Consider the following 25,293-nt stretch of genomic DNA (forward strand, 5'->3'; position numbering starts at 1 on the left):
TCTCCACATCTTTCCGATAGGAAGGAGACCAGAATTGCACTCAATATTCCAACGGTGGCCTAACCAATGTCCTGTAGAGCTGCAATATGACCTCCCAACTCCTGTACTCAGTACTGTGACAATAAAGGAAAGCAAACCAAATGCCTTCTTCACTATCCCTTCTACCTGCAACTCCACTTTCAAGGAGCTATGAACCTGCACTCCAAGGGCTCTTTGTTCAGCAACATTGTCTAGGACCTTACCATTAAGTGTATAAGTCCTGCTAAGATTTGCTTTCCCAAAGTGCAGTACCTCACATTTATCTAAATTAAACACCATCTTCCACTCCTCAGGCCATTGGCCCATCTGATCAAGATCCTGTTGTAATCTGAGGTAACCTCCACTACCCCTCCAATTTTGGTGTCATCAGCAAACTTACTACCTATACCTCTTATGCTCTCATCCAAATCATTTACATAAATGATGAAAAGTACTTGCTGTTTGGTAGTTAAATAATCAGTTATTCTGTTAAGTTTTCCAATAGAATGAATTTATTCTCCTTTTTCTTCCTTTTGTTTGTAGTTTAACTGCTGGGCAAAAATAAAGTGTATTTGGCTTAAAGCCAAGGAGTGCAACAAAACTAATTTCGTCTGGAACACAGCATCTTATGCTTGCCCTTGCATGAGAGAGAGGTTGGGGCCTAGGCTACCTCCTTGTTAAATTTGATGGGGATTTGGTCTAGTCCATAACACCTCCAACATGTCACTGATTGGTCTGTGGACTAGTAACCATCTAATGATAAAAAAAAGTCTTCTGCTGCTGACAATTATGTGTTTTATTCTCAGCCCTCTGAACAACAGAGGGAGAAGCCATCAGACATTCACCAGATCAGGAGATCTCTCTAATCTTTGCCATAAAAGCCACCTGGCCCATGAATAAAATTGATTTATCTTCTCTTCAGCAGTTGAAAGCTGTGAAAATTCTGAAACCTATGTCTCTCCTGTATCATCAATATTGGTATTAAAGAATCCAACTGATATTTATGCAGCTAACTATTGTGAACAATTGTTACTTCCCAGCTACATAAGTGGTTAGGACAGGGTTGAGCAATCCATGCCTCAAGTGATCTGATGTAAGATGCAGTTTGACAGCTTTATGCCCTCAGGTCACATGCTATGATGTAGCAATGGTATCATCACCATACTCCTTCCAAGAACATAACACAGTTTCAATCAGTCCTGATTTATATCCAACAATTTCATAAGAAAACACCAAAAGCATCACCACCAATTAAAATGTTCATCCTTTTATATTTGACCATGTTTAAACTTTCCATCATTCTCAATGACCTGTCGCTTGAATACATTGAGGTCCCTAAATAGATTTTGGGTTTTCTGGAAGAATCGTCGGTATGGCTTCATACTCAAGCTTGCCATTTTCCAGCACCTTCAGCGATGCTCCATTCCTGGTCGGATCCATAACGAGCTGCAAGAATCCCTCTGCAACATGTGAGGTCCTATAAAAGTCATATGGTAATCATGAGCATTAATCTAGTTAGTTTAAAATATCCCACCATCAGAACTCAAATTCCCCCATTGTGTTAAGGCTGCACACCACTGGGCCTTCCACCCAATCTGAGAGGATATAACTAGCAGGGTCAACAAAGGAGAAACAGCCAAGATCATTGATTTCCAGTCGACATTCCTGGGTAGTTTCCACATTTCCTCTCACATCATTCTGTAAACTCATCAAATCAAACATGTAAATTCTCAGTTAATGCCAAAGATTCAGAAATCAATCTGTGTCATTTTGTGGATACCACACCAGTCATTTCTGTAAGACATTACTCTACAAATACTCCATGTTGATATTTGAACATGTTTTCATCCTATCAATTCCCACCCCACTTCCTGATTATGTTCAAACTCACTTCAGAACTCCAAGGTTGGCGATCATCATCTCAAGCTTCTCCTTCTGGTCAGGAGCCTTCACTGATTTCAGATCTGTCAGAAGCTTAGTGTCGACGAAAACAGGACACAGCGCTTGTAATCGCACCCCATGCTTCTCAAGGCAGGTCAGCTGAAAGCAGAAACTTCGTAATGTCTCATATTCTTTGAGCATTATAGAACTTTACAACTTCCTGACAGGAAGCTCTCAGATGTTGGTTTATGTGGAGTTTTGTGATGAGGGCCCATCCTGACTGCAACAGACTGGGGGAATCAGGAATCCAGCCCAAGTTCCCTGGAAAGAGTTTGTGCTTTGCTTGAGGCTCACCTCAGTGGTAGCACAATTCAAACACACATAACTATTAGGGTTATTGACACATTCAATCTGATTAGACTTGTCTCTAAATCCCCATAACCTGGGCTCATCTTTACTTGGGGGTGTTAAATGTTTGGAACAAGTCCATCCCCACATAGCCTAACAGCATTTTAGCCATTAACCATTGTTCAGTTTGAAGTGTGTTTCCTGCCCCATGTATGGTGATCTAACTACCAGTGTTGATAAAGGAGAAGCAGCCAATGTAGTACATTTGGATTTCACTAGAAAGGTAACATAAGAATTTATGGAATTGTGGATACCATGTTAACAGATGTTATGAAGGTTTAGGTGTCTACTGTATTTTTAAGAGAGAGTGGAAGCTGTCACAGACTTAGAAAGGCACAGAATGTGCTGAAAGATTTTAAAACGTGACATTTGGTTGACACAAATAGCTAGAGCTGTGTTACCATGGTTACAAAACAAATTCAAATTCAGCTAATCAGTTTGTTATGCCCAGACACTAAAATCCATTTGAATTTGAATTTTACTGTTTTTGATGACATCAACCAATGAAATGATCCAATGTTTTGGAGTATAAAATTGGATATTTTGAACAGTTAGGCAGAGAACAGCAAAGAGCACCAACAAACACAGATTGCTAGCAGAATAACTCTCTGAGAGGTGCCTGAACATAATAGTTTTGTGTAGCAGAAGACTGAAGAAAAGATGACCCAGGAAAATCTACAAAGGAGAATTGACAAAGCTGGCTAGTTTTGAAATGTGATTTTTTTATTTACAAATCTTAATCCCAATTTTTTTTATTCGGCCAGTATTGTGGAGTGGGAGATAAAATATAGATTTAAGACTTGAAAATAGTTGTCTTTTGGACTTAAAAATAGAATTGTTGAATCCTTCTTTAAATAGTAGTATTTGTTCTTACCTCTCAACATTTAACAGATTCTGGCATGAGGTGTGTCAGAGAAGCAGACAAGTGCAGTAGCGTTAGAAAATGTTAAATCACAATTGAGGAAAATTAAGTTAGAAGAGAAACAAAGAGAGAAGAGAGAGAGGAGAAGGAGAGAGAGTTCATTCCTATCTGAGCAGATAGAGAGAAGAAAAGGAGAGAGACAGAAAAAAGAGAGAGAAAATAAAGAAAGAGAGAAAGCAAAAAGAGAGATTTGAACTTGAGAAGTTGCGACATAGTCAGCAAAGTCCAGTTAACAGGATGGGGATTAAAAGAGAAGATAATGATATATATAAATACATCAAACCTCTGCCACACTTTGATGAGAAAGATGTTGAAGCCTTCTTTATTTCAAATGAAAAATTAGCTTGGCAGATGGGGTGGTCCGAGGATTTATGGGTAATGCTAGTTCAGACTAAACTGGTCGGCAGAGCTAGTGAGGTATTTGCCGCACTGTCAGATGAGCAGTTAAGAGATTATGAAGAGGTCAAACAGGCTATTTTAAGTGCTTATGAATTGGTACTAGAAGTGTATGGACAGCAGTTTAGAACATAAAGAAAAAACCAAGTCAGACTTACGTTGAATTCAAAAGAATTAAACAGTCACTTTGATAAATGAGTGTCAGCTTTACAAATAGTTAAGACCTATGAGGCTCTGAGAGAGAGGAGCTTAAAAACTCAGTTCCAGAGCTGATAAGATTTCACATGGAGGAACAGAAAGTTCAGAAAGTGAGAAGCGCAGCAGAGTTAGCAAATGAATACGTGTCAGTGCTTAAGACAAGTTTCTGGCCAGAATTTCATCCTCTGAGAGATAAAAGTAGGGAGAAGGGGAGATTCTACAAAACAAAGAGTAGAGAACACTGGTAAGTGTTTACCACAGGTTAAAAAAGAAGCCAAAGAGGGTGGAATGGAGGTGAAAGGCCTCAGATCTTTCCACGGTACCTGATCTCTGTAAAGAATTCACCTATGTGGATGAAGATTACTCAGAAAGAACAGGGGGAGAAGGGCAAGAAGTTATAATTTTGAGTGATACAGGATCTGGCCAGTCTCTAATCATAAGATATGAGCAAATTTGCACTCTTTCTTATCTGTTACCCAAGAATGTGGTAATTTGTGGGATAGATGGACAGAAATTTAGTATTCCCCTGTGTAAGATCAGGTTGCAGTGCCAATTCAAGACTTGGGAAGTAACAATGGGAGTGCTTGACAGAGTGTCAGTTTCAGGAATCCAGTTGGTTCTTGGGAATGGACTTACACCCTTTATTGTGGAGAAGCCCAGGGAAGACCAAGAAACTAAGGAGATAAAAGAAAAATATCCTGGTATTTTCCCAGACTCTGTAGTAACCAGATCCCACTATCATAAATCACATGACGAAGCAAAACCTAAAGAGGAGGATGAAGGAGTTAAGGTTTAGTTAGCGGACATCTTGTTTGAGGTAATGGTGCAGGAAAATCTTGAACAGGCAGAAGGTCAGACAGCAGAGTTTAGTCCTGAAAGGCTAAGGGACTTGCAACAGGAAGACGAGACGATAAAAGATATATATATATATATATATATATATATGGAGGCAGAGAATATTTTTGAGGGTTATTATCTGAAAGATAGAATCCTCAGGTAGAAATGGAGACTACGGCAGGTTAGTGCAGAGTAGAAATGTGCCAATGTGCACCACATTGTGTTGCTGGTAGCATACAGACAGGAAGTGTTATGGTAAGCACATGAACTGCATCTAGGAGGTCACCTTGGTGTACGAAAGTCTCAGGCTAAGGTACAAAAACATTTTTATTGGCCTAGATTGCACAAGGATGTGATTAACTTTTACCGTATGTGCCATACATGCCAAATGGTCAGTTAGCCACAGGCGGCAATAAAACCAGCATCTTTATTGCTGATTCCTACATTCGAAGAACCTTTCACAGAGGTTATAATTGATTGTGTAGATTCTCTCCTGTGAACTGAAAGTGGGAACCAGTACTTGTTAACCATAATGGATGTGTCTACCAGATTTCCGGAGGCAATTCCAATATGGAGTATTAAGACAAAAAGGGTGGTTGAAGTGTTTGTCACTTTCTTCATGCGATTTGGGCTTGCCAGAGACATTCAGTCAGACCAAGGGTCTAATTTTAATGCTAGGCCATTGATAGCTTAGATATACAACATTTTAAATTCAGTGCTTATCATCCTGAATCCCAGGGAGCTTTAGAAATGTAGATTCAGGCCTTGAAGATCATGCTGAGAAAATGCTGCCAGGATTACCTGAATGATTGGGATAAAGGTATCTCATTCCTATTGCTTACCATTAGAAATGCTCCAACTGAATCTGCTCAGTTCACTCCTTTCAAGTTAATATTCGGACATGAAGTGAGAAGCCCTTTGAAATTAATTAAAGAGAAATTGCCAGGACCAAAGTCGGGGATCTCACACTTAGATTATGTATTGGAGGTGAGGGAGAGATTAAATCAAATAGGGGAGTTAGCTAACCATGCTCCTAAAGAGGACACAGCATAGAATGAAGCAGGTGACAGATAAAAACTCTGAGACTTGGATGTTTTCCTGAGGGGATGACGTGTTAGTATTGTTACCAGTGATAGGAGATCCCTTCAAAGGCAAGTTTAGTGGTCCCTATCAAATTGAGAAAGAGTTGAGTCAGGTGAACTATCCGGTAAAGATGCCAGATAGAAAGAAAACTGTGTCGACTACGTCGTGTGAAGATGTTGAAACCATGTTATATAGAGAGAAAGAACTGGAGAAAGAGGTGTTAGTTACTGCCCTGCAGAGTAAGGAACCAAATCCAGATGTTGTGGATCTTGAAGTGCCTCAAAATATGTTAAAAATGAAGAAGTCTTTGAGGAGTGGGATAGGTTAGTAAACTATCTGTCTCAGTAGCACAGACGCAGTTGAAAGATTTGTTACTTGAGGACATATGTAGTAATCGGATAGGGAGGACTAATGCTATTGTACATCAAGTAGATGAAGAGCCTGTTCTGTGTTGTAACATTCTGTGTTCTATATTCATGGTAACGTGGTTAAGGAATAGAGAAAAAAAACATAAGCCATCTTTTCATTATGATGGTTCTTTTTTTCTGAAGGGGGAGGTGTGATGACAATGTAGGTGTGTACTGCACCTTTAAGAGAGTGGAAGCTGGCATGGACTTAGAGAGGTACAGTGTGTGCTAAAAGATTTTAAAATGGAACATTTACTTGACACAAATAGCTGGACCCATGTTGCCATGATACAAAACAAATTCAAATTTGGCCGATCAGTTTAAACTATGGCCCAGATACCAAGATGCAATAGAATTTGAATAGAGTTTGATGACATCAAACCAATGAAATGATCTGATAATTTGGGGTATAAAATCAGACATTTTGAACATTTAGTGGGAGAACAGCAAAGAGCATCAAAAAATACAGGCTGCTAGCATAATAGCTCTTTGAAAAGTATGTGTACAGAAGGATTTTGTGCAGCAGAAAATTTAAGAAACGACGACCCAGGAGAATCTACAGAGGAAAATCTACAAAGGAGAATCAACACAGCTGGCTGCTTTTGAAACATGTTTTTGTTTCTGTAAATCTTAATCAGGGTATTTTTTAAAATTGGACCAGTATTGTGGAGTGGGAGGTAAAAGATAGGTTTAAGAGAAAGGAGTTGTAAATAATTGTTGTCTAATGTTCTCTTTTGGACTTAAAACATAAAGTTGCTAACTTGTTTCTTTAAATAGTGTTATTTGGGATAGTTCTTTCCCTGCCAAAATTTAACAGACTACAGTGCAAGGTAAGCTCTTCTGTGTGGCTGGTTTAAATTAGCAGAGGGGTTGACTTTGTGTTGTAACACATGCATAAACAGTTGGCTGATGATTAGGAAAGAAAAAGTTCATTTTCAAGTTGACAGACTGTGTCATTTGGAGGGCCACAATGATCTGTGCTGGAGCCTCAGCTATTTGCAATCTATGCTAATGAATTTGGCAAAGAGACAGAGTAAGATATCGACATTGACCAGCCATTCAAAGCTAAACAAAAATGGTAGCTGTGAGGAGATCACAAAGAGGTTGTAATAATGCTTAAGCAGGTTAAATAATATTGTGTAACAAAATGACGGAAAAATTATCAATTTTTAAGTATGCACTTGTTCACTTTGTTCGTTATTGTAGACAAACAGAATATTTTAAAAAGCATGAAATTTGTAAAGGTTAATGTTCAGAGAGATTGGTGTGTACTCATGAAAGGAAACCAATCTTAGATTCTTGCATGGTATTGGTGCATTATTTATTTAGGAAACGTTTACTCTTTGCATTATAGTATAGCACTCACAGACAGTGACGCAGTGAATCCTACTACTCCGTACTTTGAGGCTGAATAAACTGGTCCAAGGAGGAAAGGAATCAAACCTGTTCACCACAAAACAGCAGAGAATTAGCATCAAATACTCCATCAAACAGAAACATGTGAAAATATGGAAATGAATTGGTATGGAAACAGGTCATCTAGGTCACGTCAACATTTACTACTTAGATGAAGAAATAGTCCTGATTCCATTTGCCTGCATTTATTAAATTTAAAATGTAAAGGAAAGACAAGCTGGAAACTGTCAGTCATAAATAACTTCCCTGAAAACATAAAATACTGGCAGCAGGCATGGAAAGAAAAAGGAAGCTAACATTTCAAGTCTAGGTGACACTTTAGCAGGACGGATGTGAAATGTGAACTGTGAAGGGGGCAGCATTTATGTTATAGTATGGGGGTGGGGGTGTGGAGTGCTTGAGGGATAAAAGTTCAGATAAAGTGATCAGAATGTGAGAATGGCAGAAAATAGTGTGTCCAAGTGCCAGACTGGAAAGAACAGACAGTCCCGCTGGAGTGGGATGAGGGGAGAAAGGATTTGGTGACAGAGAATATAACAAGCAAAGCTAAAGAAAGGGAGTGGGTTCTCCATAATTAACCTCTCCATGGCAACACTTCTACCAAGAGGGTGGTATGGTGCCTCGGTGATCAGGACTGCTACCTCACAGCGCCAGGGACCTGGGTTCGATTCCAGCCTCAGGCGATTGGCTGTGTGGTGTTTTCGCATGCTCCCCTTGTCTGCATGTGTTTCCTCCAGTTTCCTTCCACAGTTCAAAGATGTTCAGGTTAGGTGATTTTCCTGAACTGTGCAGGCTGGGTGGATTAGACATGAGCAATGCAGGGTTGCAAGGATCGGGTGAGTTTGGGTAAGATGCTCTTCAGAGAGTTGGTGCGGACCTGATGGGCCAAATGGCCTGCTTTCACACTGTAGGGATTCTATGAAGAGGGTCCATTTGTCAAACAATCTGCACATTTCTCACATTTGGTATCAATGTAGTTTTTGTTTTACTTTGTTTTTCCTTGAGACCTGTCCTGATGAGTAGAAGACAAAATGTGTTTTTTCAGCTATATTCTGTATTTATGTGCTACAAAAGTTTGTTTGGATAAAATGACACTGGAAGTATTCTGTGATCTTCTTTAAAATAGTAGCAATGGTAACTTTTCTGTCCCTTGAGGGGGCAGGCATTGTCTCATTTTAACATTGGTGGGCGGCACGGTGGCCCAGTGGTTAGCACTGCTGCCTCACAGCGCCAGAGACCCGGGTTCAATTCCCGACTCAGGCGACTGACTCCCCGTGTCTGCGTGGGTTTCCTCCGGGTGCTCCGGTTTCCTCCCACAGTCCAAAGATGTGCAGGTCAGGTGAATTGGCCATACTAAATTGCCCGTAATGTTAGGTAAGGGGTAAATGTAGGGGTATGGGTGGGTTGCGCTTCGGCGGGTCGGTGTGGACTTGTTGGGCCGAAGGGCCTGTTTCCACACTGTAATGTAATGTAATCTAATCTCAGCTATTGATAGCAGAACAACCTTCTCTTATTGCTAAGCTGAAGTGTCAGCGTAAATTGTTGGGTTGAAGAGTTAGGCTTGGCTTATTTTTTTTGGAAAGAGAAGGCTGAGGAATAGATGAAGGGGTTATAATAGAGGAGACTTAAAAAGAATGTTTCGACTAGAGGTCAACTGTACTGGACAAAGCTGAAGATACCAGGAACTGATAGGAGGCTTTACAATGGGCTGTTATGTCAATGTTTTGTGAGCGTAATTATGCTGAGACATTCAAGTCTGCTCAGAGCTAACATTGCAGGAAATCAGTAACTGGTGTCTTTCCCAAATGAGGGCAAAACGGTCAGGTTTGGTCATGTACACAGATAATTCGAAATAAGGCATACACATGGCACAGATCTGTTTATGAAGCAGCCCAGGAAATCCTTGATTTTCAGCAAGACTTCAAAGAATACCTCTGCAAAAGGTACTCTAGGTCAGGAGGTGTAGTGAAGACATTCAGAGAATGTCCATCCCAGGCAGTGTGAATTATTTGTTTAAGTCCTTTATAAGTTAATTGCATTTTATAGACCTTTAAGTGTCTCCGTTATATCTTTGTCTACGTCTATCCTATTGTCTCCCAGAGACGGCCAATAACTGTAGTGGGCCTCTGATGGGTCTTGTCCTGGAAAGCAAGGCTGGTGCAGATTCAATACATTTTTGGCAGTACAGACCTGATAGGCCAAAGAGCCTCTCCTGTTCTGTGTAATTCTATGGACTATTAAACAGTCACTAACAAATCCAGTGAAGAACAAAGGAAAAACCAGAAGTGATTCAAATGTAATCACCTCGTGACTGCAAGAGAATGGCTTCAGGTGAATGACACTTGAAGGGAAGCTACAGAAGTTGAATGATGTTGTGAGTTGTTCAGATGACCAGCAGCTTGTGTGGAGATAAATATCTTTTCCTTTGCTGTACATTACGTGCAAAGTGTAATTTGTCCACTGTGGATGTTTTCCAGAATCCTCAGGCAAAACTTAGAATATTCATTGATAAACTATTGATAAACTTTGCTGACTTACCTGCCATGGAGGCGATATTAACAATCACTCCTCCTTTCCCTCCAGTCTCTTTACTCATGTGCTGTATTCCCAGATAGGTTCCTTTAATTACACTGACCTGAAATACAAACATCATAGGAATCACCAGGCAGCAAGCCTATTCAGTCAATGTTAAAATACTGACATGTAGACAGTTGCAAAATACAGAGATGTATGTGGATAGCAAATCTCATTGATATTCACCCAGCAAGAGTACATTCAAGCATTTGCAGAACACAGAAAAATTCAGATGCTGGTAGAATGATAAACAGTAAAACGCTGTGGAAAGATGCAGAATAATTAGTGGAATGGGAAGTCTGATAAACAGGATGGACAAACTAAGGGATCGGCAAACTGGTCACTAGAATAAACCAACTGATCCGTTGAATGAAGAGGATATTCAGTGGAATGAGCAAACTAGCTACGATGGTGTGAAGATTGGTCAGTGTGAAGATGGACAACAGATTGGTCAAATGGATTCGATCAATCTGTGACTTGGTTAATGGGATGGATTAAGGGTCCAGATTCATATCAACGTAGTGAGTTTTGAACAAATCTGTTTCTGAATAAATATAATGACTCGTAGCTTACTGGGTTTTCCTGCGCCACACTTCTTGACTCTGATTTCCCTCATCTGCAGTCCTCACTTTCTCTGAGTCGATTGTATTAAATGGGGTGTGGTTGTGCTCCACTGATATCCACAGGAAATTGATTGGCAGGAAGCTGACAGAGAGCAGGGAAAAGAAGCACATTCTCTGGTGCGTGATATATGTCTGGTGATGGTGTTTTCCAGTGACTGGTCTCAAGCTTAAACTTTTCATCGCACTTAGCAATGAGTTGGGTTTTTATTCGTTCCTGGGTGGAGTAGTCATTGCCCAGGTCAAATTTGATTGCCCATCCTCATTTCCTTTGAGAAAATGACAGAGGTAAGATTTACTTTAATATTTGTTCATTCATGGAATGTGGGCATCGCTGGCTGGGCCAGTATTTATTGCCCATTCCTAATTGCTCAGAGTGCAATTAATCGCCTAACAATGTGGATCGAGAGTCAAATGTAGGCAGAACTTGGAAGGGCAGCAGTTTTTCTTCCCTAAAAGACGTTAGTGATGCAGCTGGTTTTTTCCAACAATCAACAACAGTTCATGGTAACAATTACTTCAGCTTCTAATTCCAGATTTTGTTCTTTTGAATTTAAATGTCACCATCTGCCACGGTAGGATTTGAACCCATGACATTAGGGCGACTATTTTAGTGACATGATAACTAACTCACAAAAGCAGTTAGCATATCTATGTGAGGCTGGTGCTTGAATAGCCTGTGGGATACCTTTCTCAATTTTGGCACACATCCCAAGTTAATAGCCCTGAGGAGGACTTTGCTATATTAACTTTGCTGTTTTTGTCATTTCTGATACTTAAGATGATGTCCAATGTTCCTCCACCTTTCCTTCTTATTCATCTTTCCTGTGGTATTTTTGTGCCACTATATGCTGTGGTAGACCATTTTAGAGTTAATCACAATGCTGTGGGTGTAGAATCATACACAGGCAGACCAGGTAAGATAATCAGATTCCCCATTAGATTTCCTTCTGAGCAGAATGCAAGAGAAGTAGGCAGGTTTTTATGATTATCTGATAGCTTCATGCTCTTCATTCATTGACCTTGCATCAGCCCAGTTATTATGATTCATGGGTTTGGACGGTGCTTTCAAAGAAGCTTTTTAGAAATTCTGCAGTGTATCTTATAGATGGTACACGCTGCTGCGACCTAGCATTGATGTTAGAAGGAGTGAATGCTTGTGGCTGTAGTGCCAATTATGTAGGCAGTTCAATCCTGGAGGCTGTCACGCTTGGTGAGTGATGTTTGAGCTGCACTGATTCAGACAAGTTGACAGTATTTTGTGACACACTTGAAATGTGCTTTGGGGATAGCTGTCATTACTTGGGGAGTCAGGAGGTAAGTCATCTGTGGTTGAATTCCCAGTGTTTGTCTTAATCTTGAAGCCAAAGGAGCCTCTTCAATTTCTTATCAATGCTACAACCCAGGCTACTGATTGTGTAGAATTCAGTGATGGCAATGCCATTACATGTGAAGAGGTAAGGGTAAGATTCTCTCAGGTTGGAGATGATCACTACCTTACACTTGTGTGGTGTGAATGTTACTTGTTACTTATCTGACAAAGCCCTGATGTTGTTCAAGCCTTGCTGTATATGGATATGTAATGTTCCTGTACAAGACACTGAAAGGGACTGAATTGCCCACTAAAGTTTCTTGGGTGCTGTTTTAATGTTCCAGCACATAAACGAGATCATTATTATGAAAAGTAGATTTGTAATGACTGAACCGTAACTGTCAGTTAACAGACCATCATCTTCTCTCATCTTCATGGGCATTTCCTGTTCCCTGGGCACAACAGATGCCTTCACAGAACCTGAGCCTCCACTTCAATATTTGTTCATGTTGTGTGAAATGTCATAAACACATCAAGCAGACATATGTCATCAGCCTAACAAATATGTTCTGCTGTTTAATAAGAACAGTTAAAATCTTCTAAATCAATGGAAATACCACTACCGCAAATTCCACTCCAAGTCACTCACTATCTTGACTTGGAAATATATCACTGTTCCTTCAGTGCCACTGGGTCTACATCCTGGAATTCCCTCTCTAATGGCTTTCTGGGTGGACCTAAAGAACATTGATGGTGACAGTTTAACAAGGAGCTCATCACCACCTTCACAAATGTCCCGAGGCAACTATACCCACATCCCAAGTTAAAAAATTGTCATGGTGTGAGGTCAAGGGAAATTATTGCTGGTCACCAATTCCCATCCTTCTGTCTTACATATCTCTGTCCGCCATCCCATTCTCCCAACAATCTCAGATCACAGCACATCCATGATAAGAATCATTTGATCTGAGGAAAAGAAAGCTTCCGAAAATTCTAGATGGGGACTCCCACACCCATCATTAGTTAGTGGTGCTTAGAAACATGGTCTTTGACAAGAGTGCCATCATTATCGGCAAGAGCCTGTGCAGTGTCACCATCGTTGTCTGAGTTGACCAGATTCTAAAGGACATAGATATCAGATGGAGATATCTTTTGGTAGTGAGGGATCAAGGATATTACCTAATTATCCTCAGATGGATTTTCAGGTGCCAGTGTTGGACTAGGCTGGAGAATGTTAAAAAAAATCACACTACACCAGGTTAGAGTCCAACATGGTTTATTTGAAAGCTCCTGCTTCCAAATAAACCTGTTGGACTGTAACCTGGTGTTGTGTGATTTTTAACTTTATCCTCAGCCTCAGCAAAGTACCATAGGAGTACATACAGTTGCAATCTATTGGGTCAAGGATTTTATTGCGACCATTCTTTGCTGAGTTTTACATTGATTTACAGAATGAAACCTTAAAAACATTCATCTCCAAACTAAACCACATCCCAGTTTCTTTAAGTGTTAATTAATGAGCTCACATGAAACACAATTAAAATAAACAATATACAATTGACACATACCAGGTTTATACTGAGGCAGTTCTCCCAGTTTTCCTCATCAAAGATCCCTGCATTGTTGCATACTATATCCAATTTCTGAAATTTTTCAAGAGTTTTGCTGAAGCAATCTGGAAAAGAGAGTGAACGTAGTTAATTATCAAAGTTTGCAATGTCTACGGCCAAAATACCAGAACTAAATACATTCCTCAGAATGTCTCATTCAGCTACTGAGTGATAGAATCATAGGGAGATGCAGCAGAGAAACAGTCCACCATATGTATGCTGACCAACAAATGCCAAACTATGTTCATCCCATTTACCTGCACTTGCTTTGCTCTGGCATGTTAAGTGCTCAATCAGATGCTTCTTAAATATTGCACGAGCACCTGACTCCATCACCCTTTCAGCCTGTGCATTCCATACTTTCACTACTCTGAGTGGAAATTTCATTCCTTACATCTTTTGTAAAACACTTACTCCTCACTTTGTGGTTTACACATAAAAGAAGTGAAACTATCATGGTATTCGAACAGATGAAAGACTCAACAGACAATCAAGGTATTTTTCAATGTATAATTTCAGTTACATCACACTGTAAAGTTTTGCTATAAATTTTGTGCCTTACATTTATGTCCTCCACAGCCACCTGATGAAGGAGCAGCGCTCCGAAAGCTAGTGATTCCAATTAAACCTGTTGGACTATAACCTGTGTGTTGTGTGATTTTTAACTTTGTACACCCCAGTCCAACACCGGCATCTCCGAATCCTCACTTTAAACTTTCGTCCGTTGGTCTGAGACACATGTGCCATGGGGAAGAGAATTTCGCGATCTCCCCTGTTTTTGCCTCCATAGGTTTGTATACCTAAATTAGATTACCCCTCAACCTTCTCTGCTGCAGGAAAAATAATCCCATCCTATCCAATCTCTCCTTATAATGAGATTTTCTATTTCAGTTGTTAGATGTTTCATTATCGAGGATGATCTATATGTGCAAACAATTGATGAATTTTCCTTATCTCTGTCCTGGGAAATGTGGTTGGGCAAGGCCTTTTCACCAAACTCTCTTGATGTGCAACCAGAATTTTTGGAAATTCTCATAGAGAACCCTTCTACTGGCTGTGCATGAAATGTGAGGAATGCTCCCAGCATGCATCCTGCTTCCCACATTCAACAACCATTAAGATCCTGAAAAAAAAGCCACCTGTAGATTTGAAAAAAGCACCTCCCCACCTCCATATACACACCTGGAAATGGTAATGGCGTGCGACATCAAACCATTGAGGAACATCCCTGCTTCCTTGCAAGAGGCAACAGGTCTTAGTCTTTTGGACAGAACTGAACAGACTGTGGGAACCATCATCAGGAGAAATGAGACACTAAACTAGAATATGGTCTCACTCCTGGGGCACTAAACCAGGATCATCTAAACCATGACCTACATAGGAAGCATATACTGAGATCACAAGGAACTCTTGGACTGAGAATCTCCACCAGGAACACTGAAACCCTGAAACAGAGGAACATGAAAAAGCTGAACAATATAAATTGGTGCCTGAGCACAGACTAAGTATTGAATTCTGGAATTTGTGTTCCCAATGAAGTATCCCATTTCTTGGTAGATATTTGCTCCCTGCTCTGAGGGCATGGTTTCTAAGTGTAAATGCATCCTTGTGCTTCTTTCTCAGTACATGGAAGGTGATCCTCAATGCTGTATTAATTATATTTAATCATATTGCTGCGTATAAACATACTCTGCCAGCAATGTAACTCCCATTCACGTTCACTTGTTACATTCACTGGTTGCAGCAAAGTGTCTGTTTAGAAACCAGACAGTCAGATTGAACAAGTCAGTGGCATGTTGATAAAATTAGTGTTTGAATTGGTACCTTTCAGCTGATTCTCAGATGTTACATCACATGGAAGGAACAAAATATTCTCAGCTCCATAGGTCTGTCCAAAGGCAGCTTTTGTAGCTTCCCCTCTGGCTACACTGATATCCAACAGACTCACCTAAAGGAAGAAAACATGGTTCAATCCCAAAGAATCCTAAAGTAAACGTACAGGTTGGTCAATGTGTCTGAATGGAGCTTGGGTCAGTCAATGGCCCATTTCAAACCTTAATTCCAACTCTGACCAGACAAATGAAATCTACACCTAGCTTCTTCTAATGGAGGATCCTTCAGCAATGATTTGATGCAGCGTTCCTTGGAGGAGATAGTGCAGAGATCCCCTTTTTCTTGGGCATGAGCTGCTGGATTAAAATGAGTAAAGAGTTCAGTTGACCCAAAGCTTCTTCCAAAAGCAACAGTAGATGAAGAAGGTGTATTGTTTTAACATCATTGGAGGTAGAATGGCAGCAGGTAGATAGGTCAGGAGTTGTTAGGGGTGGGCATCAGAAGCCACGTCTGGTGATAGTGCTGAATCAGGTTTGAGAGCGTGGGGGAGGAATTGGGCCAGGAGTGAAGAATCTCAATGGCAGGTCACTGGTGCGAGGGTTTGTCAGTCAATGTGTCAGAGGGTAGTTGATTATTGGGGGTGACTCAGGCCATGTTGGGAGTGATGCTGCCAGGCTAGTAGTTGGATGTCAAGAGGAAGGTTGGTTGGGTGGTTAATGTGAGTGATTTGTGTTCAGTTGTATTGTTCTCCTGGAGTTTTAAGACTTTGGTGTTTAACATTTCCTGGGTGACTATCCCAACATGTAATGTGGCACAACCAAACTCTGCAGCATGAAATCAGAGCCTTTTGTGGGGTTGTGGGTACTGCTAGCTAGGCCAACATTTATCAGCTGGCTCTATTTGCCCTTGAGAAGGTAGTGGTGAGTGTCTTTCTTGAACAGCTACTGCGCACCTTCTGTGGTTTAACCCACAATGCTGTTAAGGAGGGAATTGCAGGATTTTGTTCCAAAGATGGTGAAGGAAGGCAATATATATTTCCCTATCAGCATGTGAGTGGCTTGGAGGACAAATTTCAAGTGTGGTGTTCCCATGTATCTGTTGCCTTTATTAGATTCCCTACAGTGTGGAAACAGGCCCTTCGGCCCAACAAGTCTGCACTGACCCTCCGAAGAGCAACCCATCCAGACCCATTCCCCTACACCTAACACTATGGACAATTTAGCATGGCCAATTCACCTAACCTGCACATCTTTAGACTGTGGGAGGAAATCAGAGCACCCGGAGGAAACCCACGCGACACAGGGAGAATGTGCAAACTCCACACAGTGGCCCAAGACAGGAATTGAATTCTTGTCCCTGGTCTTGTGAGGCAGCAGTGCTAACCACTGAGCCACCATGCCACCCCATGAGATGGAAGTGAGCACAGATTTGGAAGGTGGTGTCCAAGGATCTTTGATTAACTTCTGCAGTGCATCTTATTTAGAGCACACAAAGCTACTTCTGAGCATCTGTGGTGGAAGGAGTCAATACTTGGGGATGTGGTGCCAATCAAGCGGACTGCTTTGTCCTAGATGGTGTCGAGCTTCTTGAGTGTTGTTGGAGCTGCACCCATCCAGTCAAGTTGGAAGTATTCCATCACACTCCTGATTTGAGCCTTGTGGACAGGCTTTGGGGATTCAGGAGGTGAGTTACTCACCACAGTATTCATAACTTCTGATCTGCTCTTGTTGGCATTGTGTTTACATAGCAGGTCCATTTGAGTTTCTGGTCAATGTTAATCCCAAAGATAGTGGGGGATTCAGTAATGGTGACACCACAGAAAGTCAAGGGACGATAGTTAGATTGTTTCTTATCAGTGATTGTCATAACTTAGTATTTGTGTGGCACAAACATTACTTGCCACTTGTCAATCCAAGCCTAGATATCATTCGGCCCTTATTGTATTTGTAGATGGACTGCTTTTTAGTATCTGAGGATTCATGAATGGTAATGAATGTTGTGCAATCATGAATGAATGGTTTTAATGTCACATGTATTTTCTAGTAAGAAAGGCAGTAAAATACAGTGAAAAGCTTTTCCACTATCACCATGATTTTGCGCCATTTTTTACAGTTTTAAGAATAAGAAAAATAGAAAGCTATATGTCAAAGAGAGTCCATCAGTCATGAGCCAGCTCATCTTCAGAGAACATCTCCATTTCTGACCTCATGACACAGAGAAGTCATTATGAAGCAGCTGAAGATGGTTGGTTGAGAAAATCTCCATCATGTTCAATAAGGGTCCTCTTGTGGTGCAGTGATTGTGTTTCTACTCCAGAAATCTTGAAACCCGGGTTCAAGTCCCAACTGCTTTTGAAGTGTGTAATGACATGTGTGAACAGGACATTGGTTAGGCCACGTTTGAAATGCTGTGTTCAATTCTGGTCTCCCTGCTTGAGGAAAGAAACTGTTAAACTTGAAAATGTGCAGAAAAGATTAACAAGAATGTTGCCAGGATTGGAAGGTTTGAGTTAGAGGGAAAAGTTCATTAGGCTGGGGCTGTCTTTCCCTGGAGCATGGGAGGCTCAGGGGCGACTTTTTGAAGTTTATAAATTCATGAGGGGTATGGATAGGGTAAATAGTCAAGGTCTTTTTCCGAGAGTGTGGGAGTCTAAAAGTAGGGGATAGAGGTTAAGGTGACAGGACCAAAATTTAAAAATGATCTAAGGGCAACTTTTTCATATAGATGGGTGGTGCATTTGTTGAACCATCTGCAAGAAAAGGTGGTAGAAGCAAGTGCAATTACATCATTAAAAGTCATTTGGACAGATAAAGAGTCAAGGTTTGAAAGATATGGGATAAATGCTGGCAAAAGGGATTAGGCCAGATTGGAATGTCTGGTTGGCTGTGAGGGATTGGATAAAAGGGTCAGTTTCTGGGTTGTATGACTCTGACTTTACAATGTTAATTTTTGCTGACAGCATGTGGGTGTTCTGCAAAGCAGTTACCCAGTCTCCTCTTTATTTCCCCAATGTAGAGGAGACCATACTGTGAGTAGGGAATATAGTTGATCAGATTGTGTGAAAAGCAGGTAAAGCGCTGCTTTTCTGAGAATTTGTGCCTGGAGCGTTAGGTAGTGAGGAGGGGGGAGGTAGATGGGCAGGTGTTACACCTTCTGCCATTGCATACTGACCTGCAGGTAAATTGGTGGAATATGGCTTTCACTGCAGTTCAGTTTCAATTTAAAACTCTTATTGTTCAACCTAGCTCTTACACACCACTTGCTCCAGATCAGGTTAACACAAACAGCTGCATTTCTGAACACACTGTGCATGCAATCGTCACCTTTCTTTGAATGGGAAAATTGACAGAACTGATTCAACCAGAATTGTTACCTTAGCGCCATTCTTCAGGAGGATTTCAGCAATTGCTTTCCCGATGCCTTGGGCAGCGCCAGTCACCAGCGCAACTTTCCCCTGGAGCTCCATCGTAGCACTGACGGTGGACTTTAGTGTTTTTCACCGAGACTTTATGAAGTACTTGCAGTTAACTTATCACTAATAAACATCTGCAGGATATCCACCTAACACAACAGAGAAAGACAGGAAGACCGCCGCCCATCTTCCTGACATGGTCAGTTTCCTCCCCATTTCTTCTTGTTTTTGCACCAATGTGAAATTCCGCACCCTCCCACTTTTTCCTGCCCTCACATTTCTAGTTCATGGCCAGCATCCACACTATGGATTGGAATAGTTCCTCATCCTTGAAACCAAGCAGCGTTTGATCGAGTAAAGGGCTGTAAAATATGTGAGTTCACTCTGCCTGTACCCCCTACCCAGTACCCACGCAGCGAGCTGTCACAACAAGATCCATCCCCCTCACTTTCAAAAACTAAGGAACATGGATTTGGGAGAAGGATTGTGGAGGTTTGAGAAGACTTGGTTGGGGTGAACATATTCTGGATTAGTGGTGCTGGAAGGGCACAGCAATTCAGGCAGCATCCGAGGAGCTTCGAAATCGATGTTTCGGGCAAAAGCCCTTCATCAGGAATAAAGGCAGAGAGCCTGAAGCGTGGAGAGATAAGCTCGAGGAGGGCGGGGGTGGGGATAGAGTAGCATAGAGTACAATAGGTCAGTGGGGGAGGAGATGAAGGTGATAGGTCAGGGAGGAGAGGGTGGAGTGGATAGGTGGAAAAGGAGCTGGGCAGGTCGGACAAGTCCGGACAAGTCAAGGGGACAGTTTTGCTGGAGGTTAGAAACTAGGATGAGGTGGGGGAAGGGGAAATGAGGAAGCTGTTGAAATCCACATTGATGCCCTGGGGTTGAAGTGTTCCGAGGCGGAAGATGAGGCGTTCTTCTTCCATGCATCTGGTGGTGAGGGAGCGGCGGTGGAGGAGGCCCAGCACCTCCATATCCTCGGCAGAGTGGGAGGGGGAGTTGAAATGTTGAGCCACGGGACGGTTTGGTTGATTGGTGCGGGTGTTTCGGAGATGTTCCCTAAAGCGCTCTGCTAGGAGGCGCCCAGTCTCCACAATGTAGAGGAGACCGCATCAGGAGCAACGGATACAATAAAATATATTAGTGGATGTGCAGGTAAAACTTTGATGGATGTGGAAGGCTCCTTTAGGGCCTTGGATGGAGGTGAGGGAGGAGGTGTGGGCACAGGTTTTACAGTTCCTGCGGTGGCAGGGGAAAGTGCCAGGATGGGAGGGTGGGTCGTAGGGGGGCGTGGACCTGACCAGCTAGTCACGGAGGGAACGGTCTTTGCGGAAGGCGGAGAGAGGTGGGGAGGGAAATATATCCCTGGTGATGGGGTCTGTTTGGAGGTGGCGGAAATGTCGGCGGATGATTTGGTTTATGCGAAGGTTGGTAGGGTGGAAGGTGAGCACCAGGGGCGTTTTGCCCTTGTTGCGGTTGGAGGGGTTGGGTCTGAGGGCAGAGGTGCGGGATGTGGACGAGATGAGTTGGAGGGCATCTTTAACCACGTGGGAAGGAGGCCATCTGGTGTATTCTATGGTGGAACTGGTCCTCCTGGGAGCAGATCCAGCAGAGGCGGAGGAATTGGGAATACGGGATGGCATTTTTGCAGGAGGTAGGGTGGGAAGAGGTGTAATCCAGGTAGCTGTAGGAGTCGGTGGGTTTGTAAAAAATATCAGTGTCAAGTCGGTCATCACTGATGGAGATGGAGAGGTCCAGGAAGGGGAGGGAGGTGTCAGAGATGGTCCAGGTAAATTTAAGGTCAGGGTGGAATGTGTTGGTGAAGTTGATGAATTGCTCAACCTCCTCGCGGGAGCACGAGGTGGCGCCAATGCAGTCATCAATGTAGCGGAGGAAGAGGTGGGGAGTGGTGCCGGTGTAATTACGGAAGATCAACTGCTCTACGTAGCCAACAAAGAGACAGGCATAGCTGGGGCCCATAGGTGTGCCCATGGCTACCCCTTTGGTCTGGAGGAAGTGGGAGGATTCAAAGGAGAAATTGTTAAGGGTGAGGACCAGTTCGGCCAAACGAATGAGAGTGTCGGTGGAGGGGTACTGTTGGGAACGTCTGGAGAGGAAAAAACGGAGGGCTTGGAGGCCCTGGTCATGGCGGATGGAGGTGTAGAGGGATTGGATATCCATGGTGAAGATGAGGCGTTGGGGGCCGGGGAAACGGAAATCTTGGAGGAGGTGGAGGGCGTGGGTGGTGTCTCGAACGTATGTGGGGAGTTCCTGGACTAGGGGGGATAGGACAGTGTCGAGGTAGGTAGAGATGAGTTCAGTGGGGCAGGAGCATGCTGAGACAATGGGTCAGCCAGGGTGGTCAGGCTTGTGGATCTTGGGAAGGAGGTAGAACCGGGCAGTGCGGGGTTCCCGTACTATGAGGTTGGAAGCTGTGGGTGGGAGATCTCCTGAGGTGATGAGGTTCTGTATGGTCTGGGAGATGATGGTTTGGTGATGGGGGGTGGCTCATGGTCAAGGGGCCGGTAGGAAGAGGTGTCCTTGAGTTGGCGTTTGGCTTCAGCGATGTAGAGGTCAGTGCGCCAGACTACCACTGCGCCCCCTTTGTCCGCTTGCTTGATGGTGAGGTCAGGATTGGAGCAGAGGGATTGGAGGGCTGCGCGATGTGAGGGTGAGAGGTTGGAGTGGGGGAGGGGGGGTCGACAGGTTGAGGCGGTTAATGTCCCGGCGGCAGTTGGAAATGAAGAGGTCGAGGGCAGGTAATAGGCCAGCACGGGGTGTCCAGGTGGATGCAATGTGTTGGAGGTGGGCGAAGGGGTCCTCGGAAGATGGGCGGGAATCCTGATTGTGAAAGTAAGCTCGGAGGCGGAGGCGACGGAAGAATTGTTCGATGTCCCGGCTTGTATTAAATTCATTGTTGCGTGGATGGAGGGGGACGAAGGTGAGTCCTTTGCTGAGGACTGATCGTTCGTCCTCAGTGAGGGGGAGGTCTGGAGGGATGGTGAAAACTCGGCAGGGCTGGGAGCTGGGAGCTGGTGTGGGTGTAGAGCTGGGAGTGGGGTCGGAGCCAGTACCTGGAGTGGGTGTGATGGTGGGGGGAATGGGGGTAGAGTCATGAGCGGGGGTAGTGTTTCCCTCGGGGTTCTGGGGGGTGGGGATAGTGACAGTGGGGTCTGTGGGGGCCGTGTCAGCAGAATGCAGGTGAGTGGCGCTGGTGGAGGCGGAAGTGGTGGCAGACACGGCAATAGGGGTGGTGGAAGTCACTGAGCGTGTGGCATCAGCGATGATGTGAGGGCCGGAAGTGGCTGTGGGAGTGGCCATGATGGGGGCAGAAGTGACATCATCAATCAGCGTGGGGGTGGTAGCTGCATCAGCCGCATGGCTAATGGTGTTTCCGAGGCCAGGGGAATCTTCTGGAATGTTCGAGGAGCGCTGGTTATGGAGGTGGGTAGATAAAAGTTTGTTGTATTTACAGGTTTTGATGTTTGAGATGGAATTGAAATACTGTTTGTTGAGAGTATGGATTCTCCTGAGGATGTCGTACAGAGTGGGTCCCTTGCAATTCTGAGAGAGTGTGGCCCTCAGCTGAGGCAGGGCAGACTGTAGAGAGGTTAGGTGCCGGCGCATTGCTGCAAGTGTGGAGCGGAGGATCTTGAAGGAGAACTGTTGCTGGTGTTTTTGAATCTGTAGTCTGTACTGTTTGTCCTGTTCGGGTCCAAACGCTGCCGGTTTAAAGGTGGTCCAGAGTCCGCGTGGGATGAGTTGGTTATGGAGGCAGGCACTGAGGAAGCAAATGTGGCTGTAGTAGCGGGTTTGTTGAAGAGCTTCAGGAGAGAGGAAATGATCTGGGAGTTGCAGTGGGAGAGAGACTCCCTGAGATTCTTGTAGAGAGAGGAGGAAAACTTCTTCAAGGCAGGCATCCTTGCAAGAGGATTCGCAGTAGGGTTAAAATCAACAAGGTAAAAACAATGACTGCAGATGCTGGAAACCAGATTCTGGATCAGTGGTGCTGGAAGAGCACAGCAGTTCAGTCAGCATCCGAGGAGCTTCGAAATCGACGTTTCGGGCAAAAGCCCTTCATCAGGAATAAAGGCAGAGAGCCTGAAGCGTGGAGAGATAAGCTCGAGGAGGGTTAGGGGTGGGGATAGAGTAGCATAGAGTACAATAGGTCAGTGGGGGAGGAGATGAAGGTTATAGGTCAGGGAGGAGAGGGTGGAGTGGATAGGTGGAAAAGGAGCTGGGCAGGTCGGACAAGTCCGGACAAGTCAAGGGGACAGTTTTGCTGGAGGTTAGAAACTAGGATGAGGTGAGGGAAGGGGAAATGAGGAAGCTGTTGAAATCCACATTGATGCCCTGGGGTTGAAGTGTTCCGAGGCGGAAGATGAGGCGTTCTTCTTCCATGCGTCTGGTGGTGAGGGAGCGGTGGTGGAGGAGGCCCAGCACCTCCATATCCTCGGCAGAGTGGGAGGGGGAGTTGAAATGTTGAGCCACGGGACGGTTTGGTTGATTGGTGCGGGTGTCTCGGAGATGTTCCCTAAAGCGCTCTGCTAGGAGGCGCCCAGCCTCCCCAATGTAGAGGAGACCGCATCGGGAGCAACGGATACAATAAATTATATTAGTGGATGTGCAGGTAAAACTTTGATGGATGTGGAAGGCTCCTTTAGGGCCTTGGATGGAGGTGAGGGAGGAGGTGTGGGCACAGGTTTTACAGTTCCTGCGGGATGGGGGGGAGGGTCGTAGGGGGGCGTGGACCTGACCAGCTAGTCACGGAGGGAACGGTCTTTGCGGAAGGCGGAGAGAGGTGGGAGGGAAATATATCCCTGGTGATGGGGTCTGTTTGGAGGTGGCGGAAATGTCGGCGGATGATTTGATTTATGCGAAGGTTGGTAGGGTGGAAGGTGAGCACCAGGGGCGTTTTGCCCTTGTTGCGGTTGGAGGGGTTGGGTCTGAGGGCAGAGGTGCGGGATGTGGATGAGATGAGTTGGAGGGCATCTTTAACCACGTGGGAAGGAGGCCATCTGGTGTGTTCTATGGTGGAACTGGTCCTCCGGCGGAGGCGGAGGAATTGGGAATACGGGATGGCATTTTTGCAGGAGGTAGGGTGGGAAGAGGTGTAATCCAGATAGCTGTGGGAGTCGGTGGGTTTGTAAAAAATATCAGTGTCAAGTCGGTCATCACTGATGGAGATGGAGAGGTCCAGGAAGGGGAGGGAGGTGTCAGAGATGGTCCAGGTAAATTTAAGGTCAGGGTGGAATGTGTTGGTGAAGTTGATGAATTGCTCAACCTCCTCGCGGGAGCACGAGGTGGCGCCAATGCAGTCATCAATGTAGCAGAGGAAGAGGTGGGGAGTGGTGCCGGTGTAATTACGGAAGATCAACTGCTCTACGTAGCCAACAAAGAGACAGGCATAGCTGGGGCCCATACATGTGCCCATGGCTACCCCTTTGGTCTGGAGGAAGTGGGAGGATTCAAAGGAGAAATTGTTAAGGGTGAGGACCAGTTCGGCCAAACGAATGAGAGTGTCGGTGGAGGGGTACTGTTGGGAACGTCTGGAGAGGAAAAAACAGAGGGCTTGGAGGCCCTGGTCATGGCGGATGGAGGTGTAGAGGGATTGGATATCCATGGTGAAGATGAGGCGTTGGGGGCCGGGGAAACGGAAATCTTGGAGGAGGTGGAGACGTGGGTGGTGTCTCGAACGTATGTGGGGAGTTCCTGGACTAGGGGGGATAGGACAGTGTCGAGGTAGGTAGAGATGAGTTCAGTGGGGCAGGAGCATGCTGAGACAATGGGTCAGCCAGGGTGGTCAGGCTTGTGGATCTTGGGAAGGAGGTAGAACCGGGCAGTGCGGGGTTCCCGTACTATGAGGTTGGAAGCTGTGGATGGGAGATCTCCTGAGGTGATGAGGTTCTGTATGGTCTGGGAGATGATGGTTTGGTGATGGGGGGTGGGGTCATGGTCAAGGGGGCGGTAGGAAGAGGTGTCCTTGAGTTGGCGTTTGGCTTCAGCGATGTAGAGGTCAGTGCGCCAGACTACCACTGCGCCCCCTTTGTCCGCTGGCTTGATGGTGAGGTCAGGATTGGAGCAGAGGGATTGGAGGGCTGCGCGTTGTGAGGGTGAGAGGTTGGAGTGGGGGAGGGGGGTCGACAGGTTGAGGCGGTTAATGTCCCGGTGGCAGTTGGAAATGAAGATTAGATTAGATTAGATGAGATTAGATTACTTACAGTGTGGAAACAGGCCCTTCGGCCCAACAAGTCCACACCGACCCGCCGAAGCGTAACCCACCCATACCCCTACATTTACCTCTTTACCTAACACTACGGGCAATTTAGCATGGCCAATTCACCTGACTTGCACATCTTTGTG

General features: G+C 44.3%; 2 protein-coding genes across 2 annotated transcripts; both read right to left on the bottom strand.

Moving 5' to 3' along the window:
• Positions 1-1,269: 1,269 nt before the first annotated feature.
• LOC122556492 (15-hydroxyprostaglandin dehydrogenase [NAD(+)]-like) lies at positions 1,270-19,026 on the bottom strand. The gene is made up of 7 exons (XM_043703185.2): positions 18,889-19,026; positions 15,507-15,630; positions 13,641-13,747; positions 10,105-10,201; positions 7,517-7,593; positions 1,910-2,058; positions 1,270-1,495 (listed from the first exon to the last, which is right to left on the bottom strand). The coding sequence occupies exons 1-7, from the start codon at positions 18,979-18,981 to the stop codon at positions 1,354-1,356; spliced, it is 789 nt and encodes a 262-aa protein (XP_043559120.1). The 5' UTR covers positions 18,982-19,026; the 3' UTR covers positions 1,270-1,353.
• LOC148147486 (uncharacterized) lies at positions 19,023-24,553 on the bottom strand. Its single transcript, XM_087995550.1, has 2 exons — positions 23,930-24,553; positions 19,023-19,076 (listed from the first exon to the last, which is right to left on the bottom strand). The coding sequence occupies exons 1-2, from the start codon at positions 24,551-24,553 to the stop codon at positions 19,023-19,025; spliced, it is 678 nt and encodes a 225-aa protein (XP_087851676.1).
• Positions 24,554-25,293: the final 740 nt, after the last annotated feature.

The sequence above is a fragment of the Chiloscyllium plagiosum genome, unplaced genomic scaffold, assembly GCF_037043375.1.
Source record: "Chiloscyllium plagiosum isolate Xiang-an unplaced genomic scaffold, Cpla_swu_hap1 HiC_scaffold_16, whole genome shotgun sequence".
Classification (NCBI taxonomy): domain Eukaryota; kingdom Metazoa; phylum Chordata; class Chondrichthyes; order Orectolobiformes; family Hemiscylliidae; genus Chiloscyllium; species Chiloscyllium plagiosum.

Excerpts from the sequence above, each read along its gene's own strand:
- LOC122556492 (XM_043703185.2), bottom strand. The coding sequence starts at position 18,981 with ATGGAGCTCCAGGGGAAAGTTGCGCTGGTGACTGGCGCTGCCCAAGGC. Across the intron at positions 13,748-15,506 it reads ATCTGAGAATCAGCTGAAAG|ATTGCTTCAGCAAAACTCTT; the intron begins GTACCAATTCAA and ends TCTCTTTTCCAG. Across the intron at positions 1,496-1,909 it reads GCCAACCTTGGAGTTCTGAA|GACCTCACATGTTGCAGAGG; the intron begins GTGAGTTTGAAC and ends TGACTTTTATAG.
- LOC148147486 (XM_087995550.1), bottom strand. The coding sequence starts at position 24,553 with ATGGATATCCAATCCCTCTACACCTCCATCCGCCATGACCAGGGCCTC. Across the intron at positions 19,077-23,929 it reads GATGGCCTCCTTCCCACGTG|GTGGATATCCTGCAGATGTT; the intron begins GTTAAAGATGCC and ends CTGTTGTGTTAG.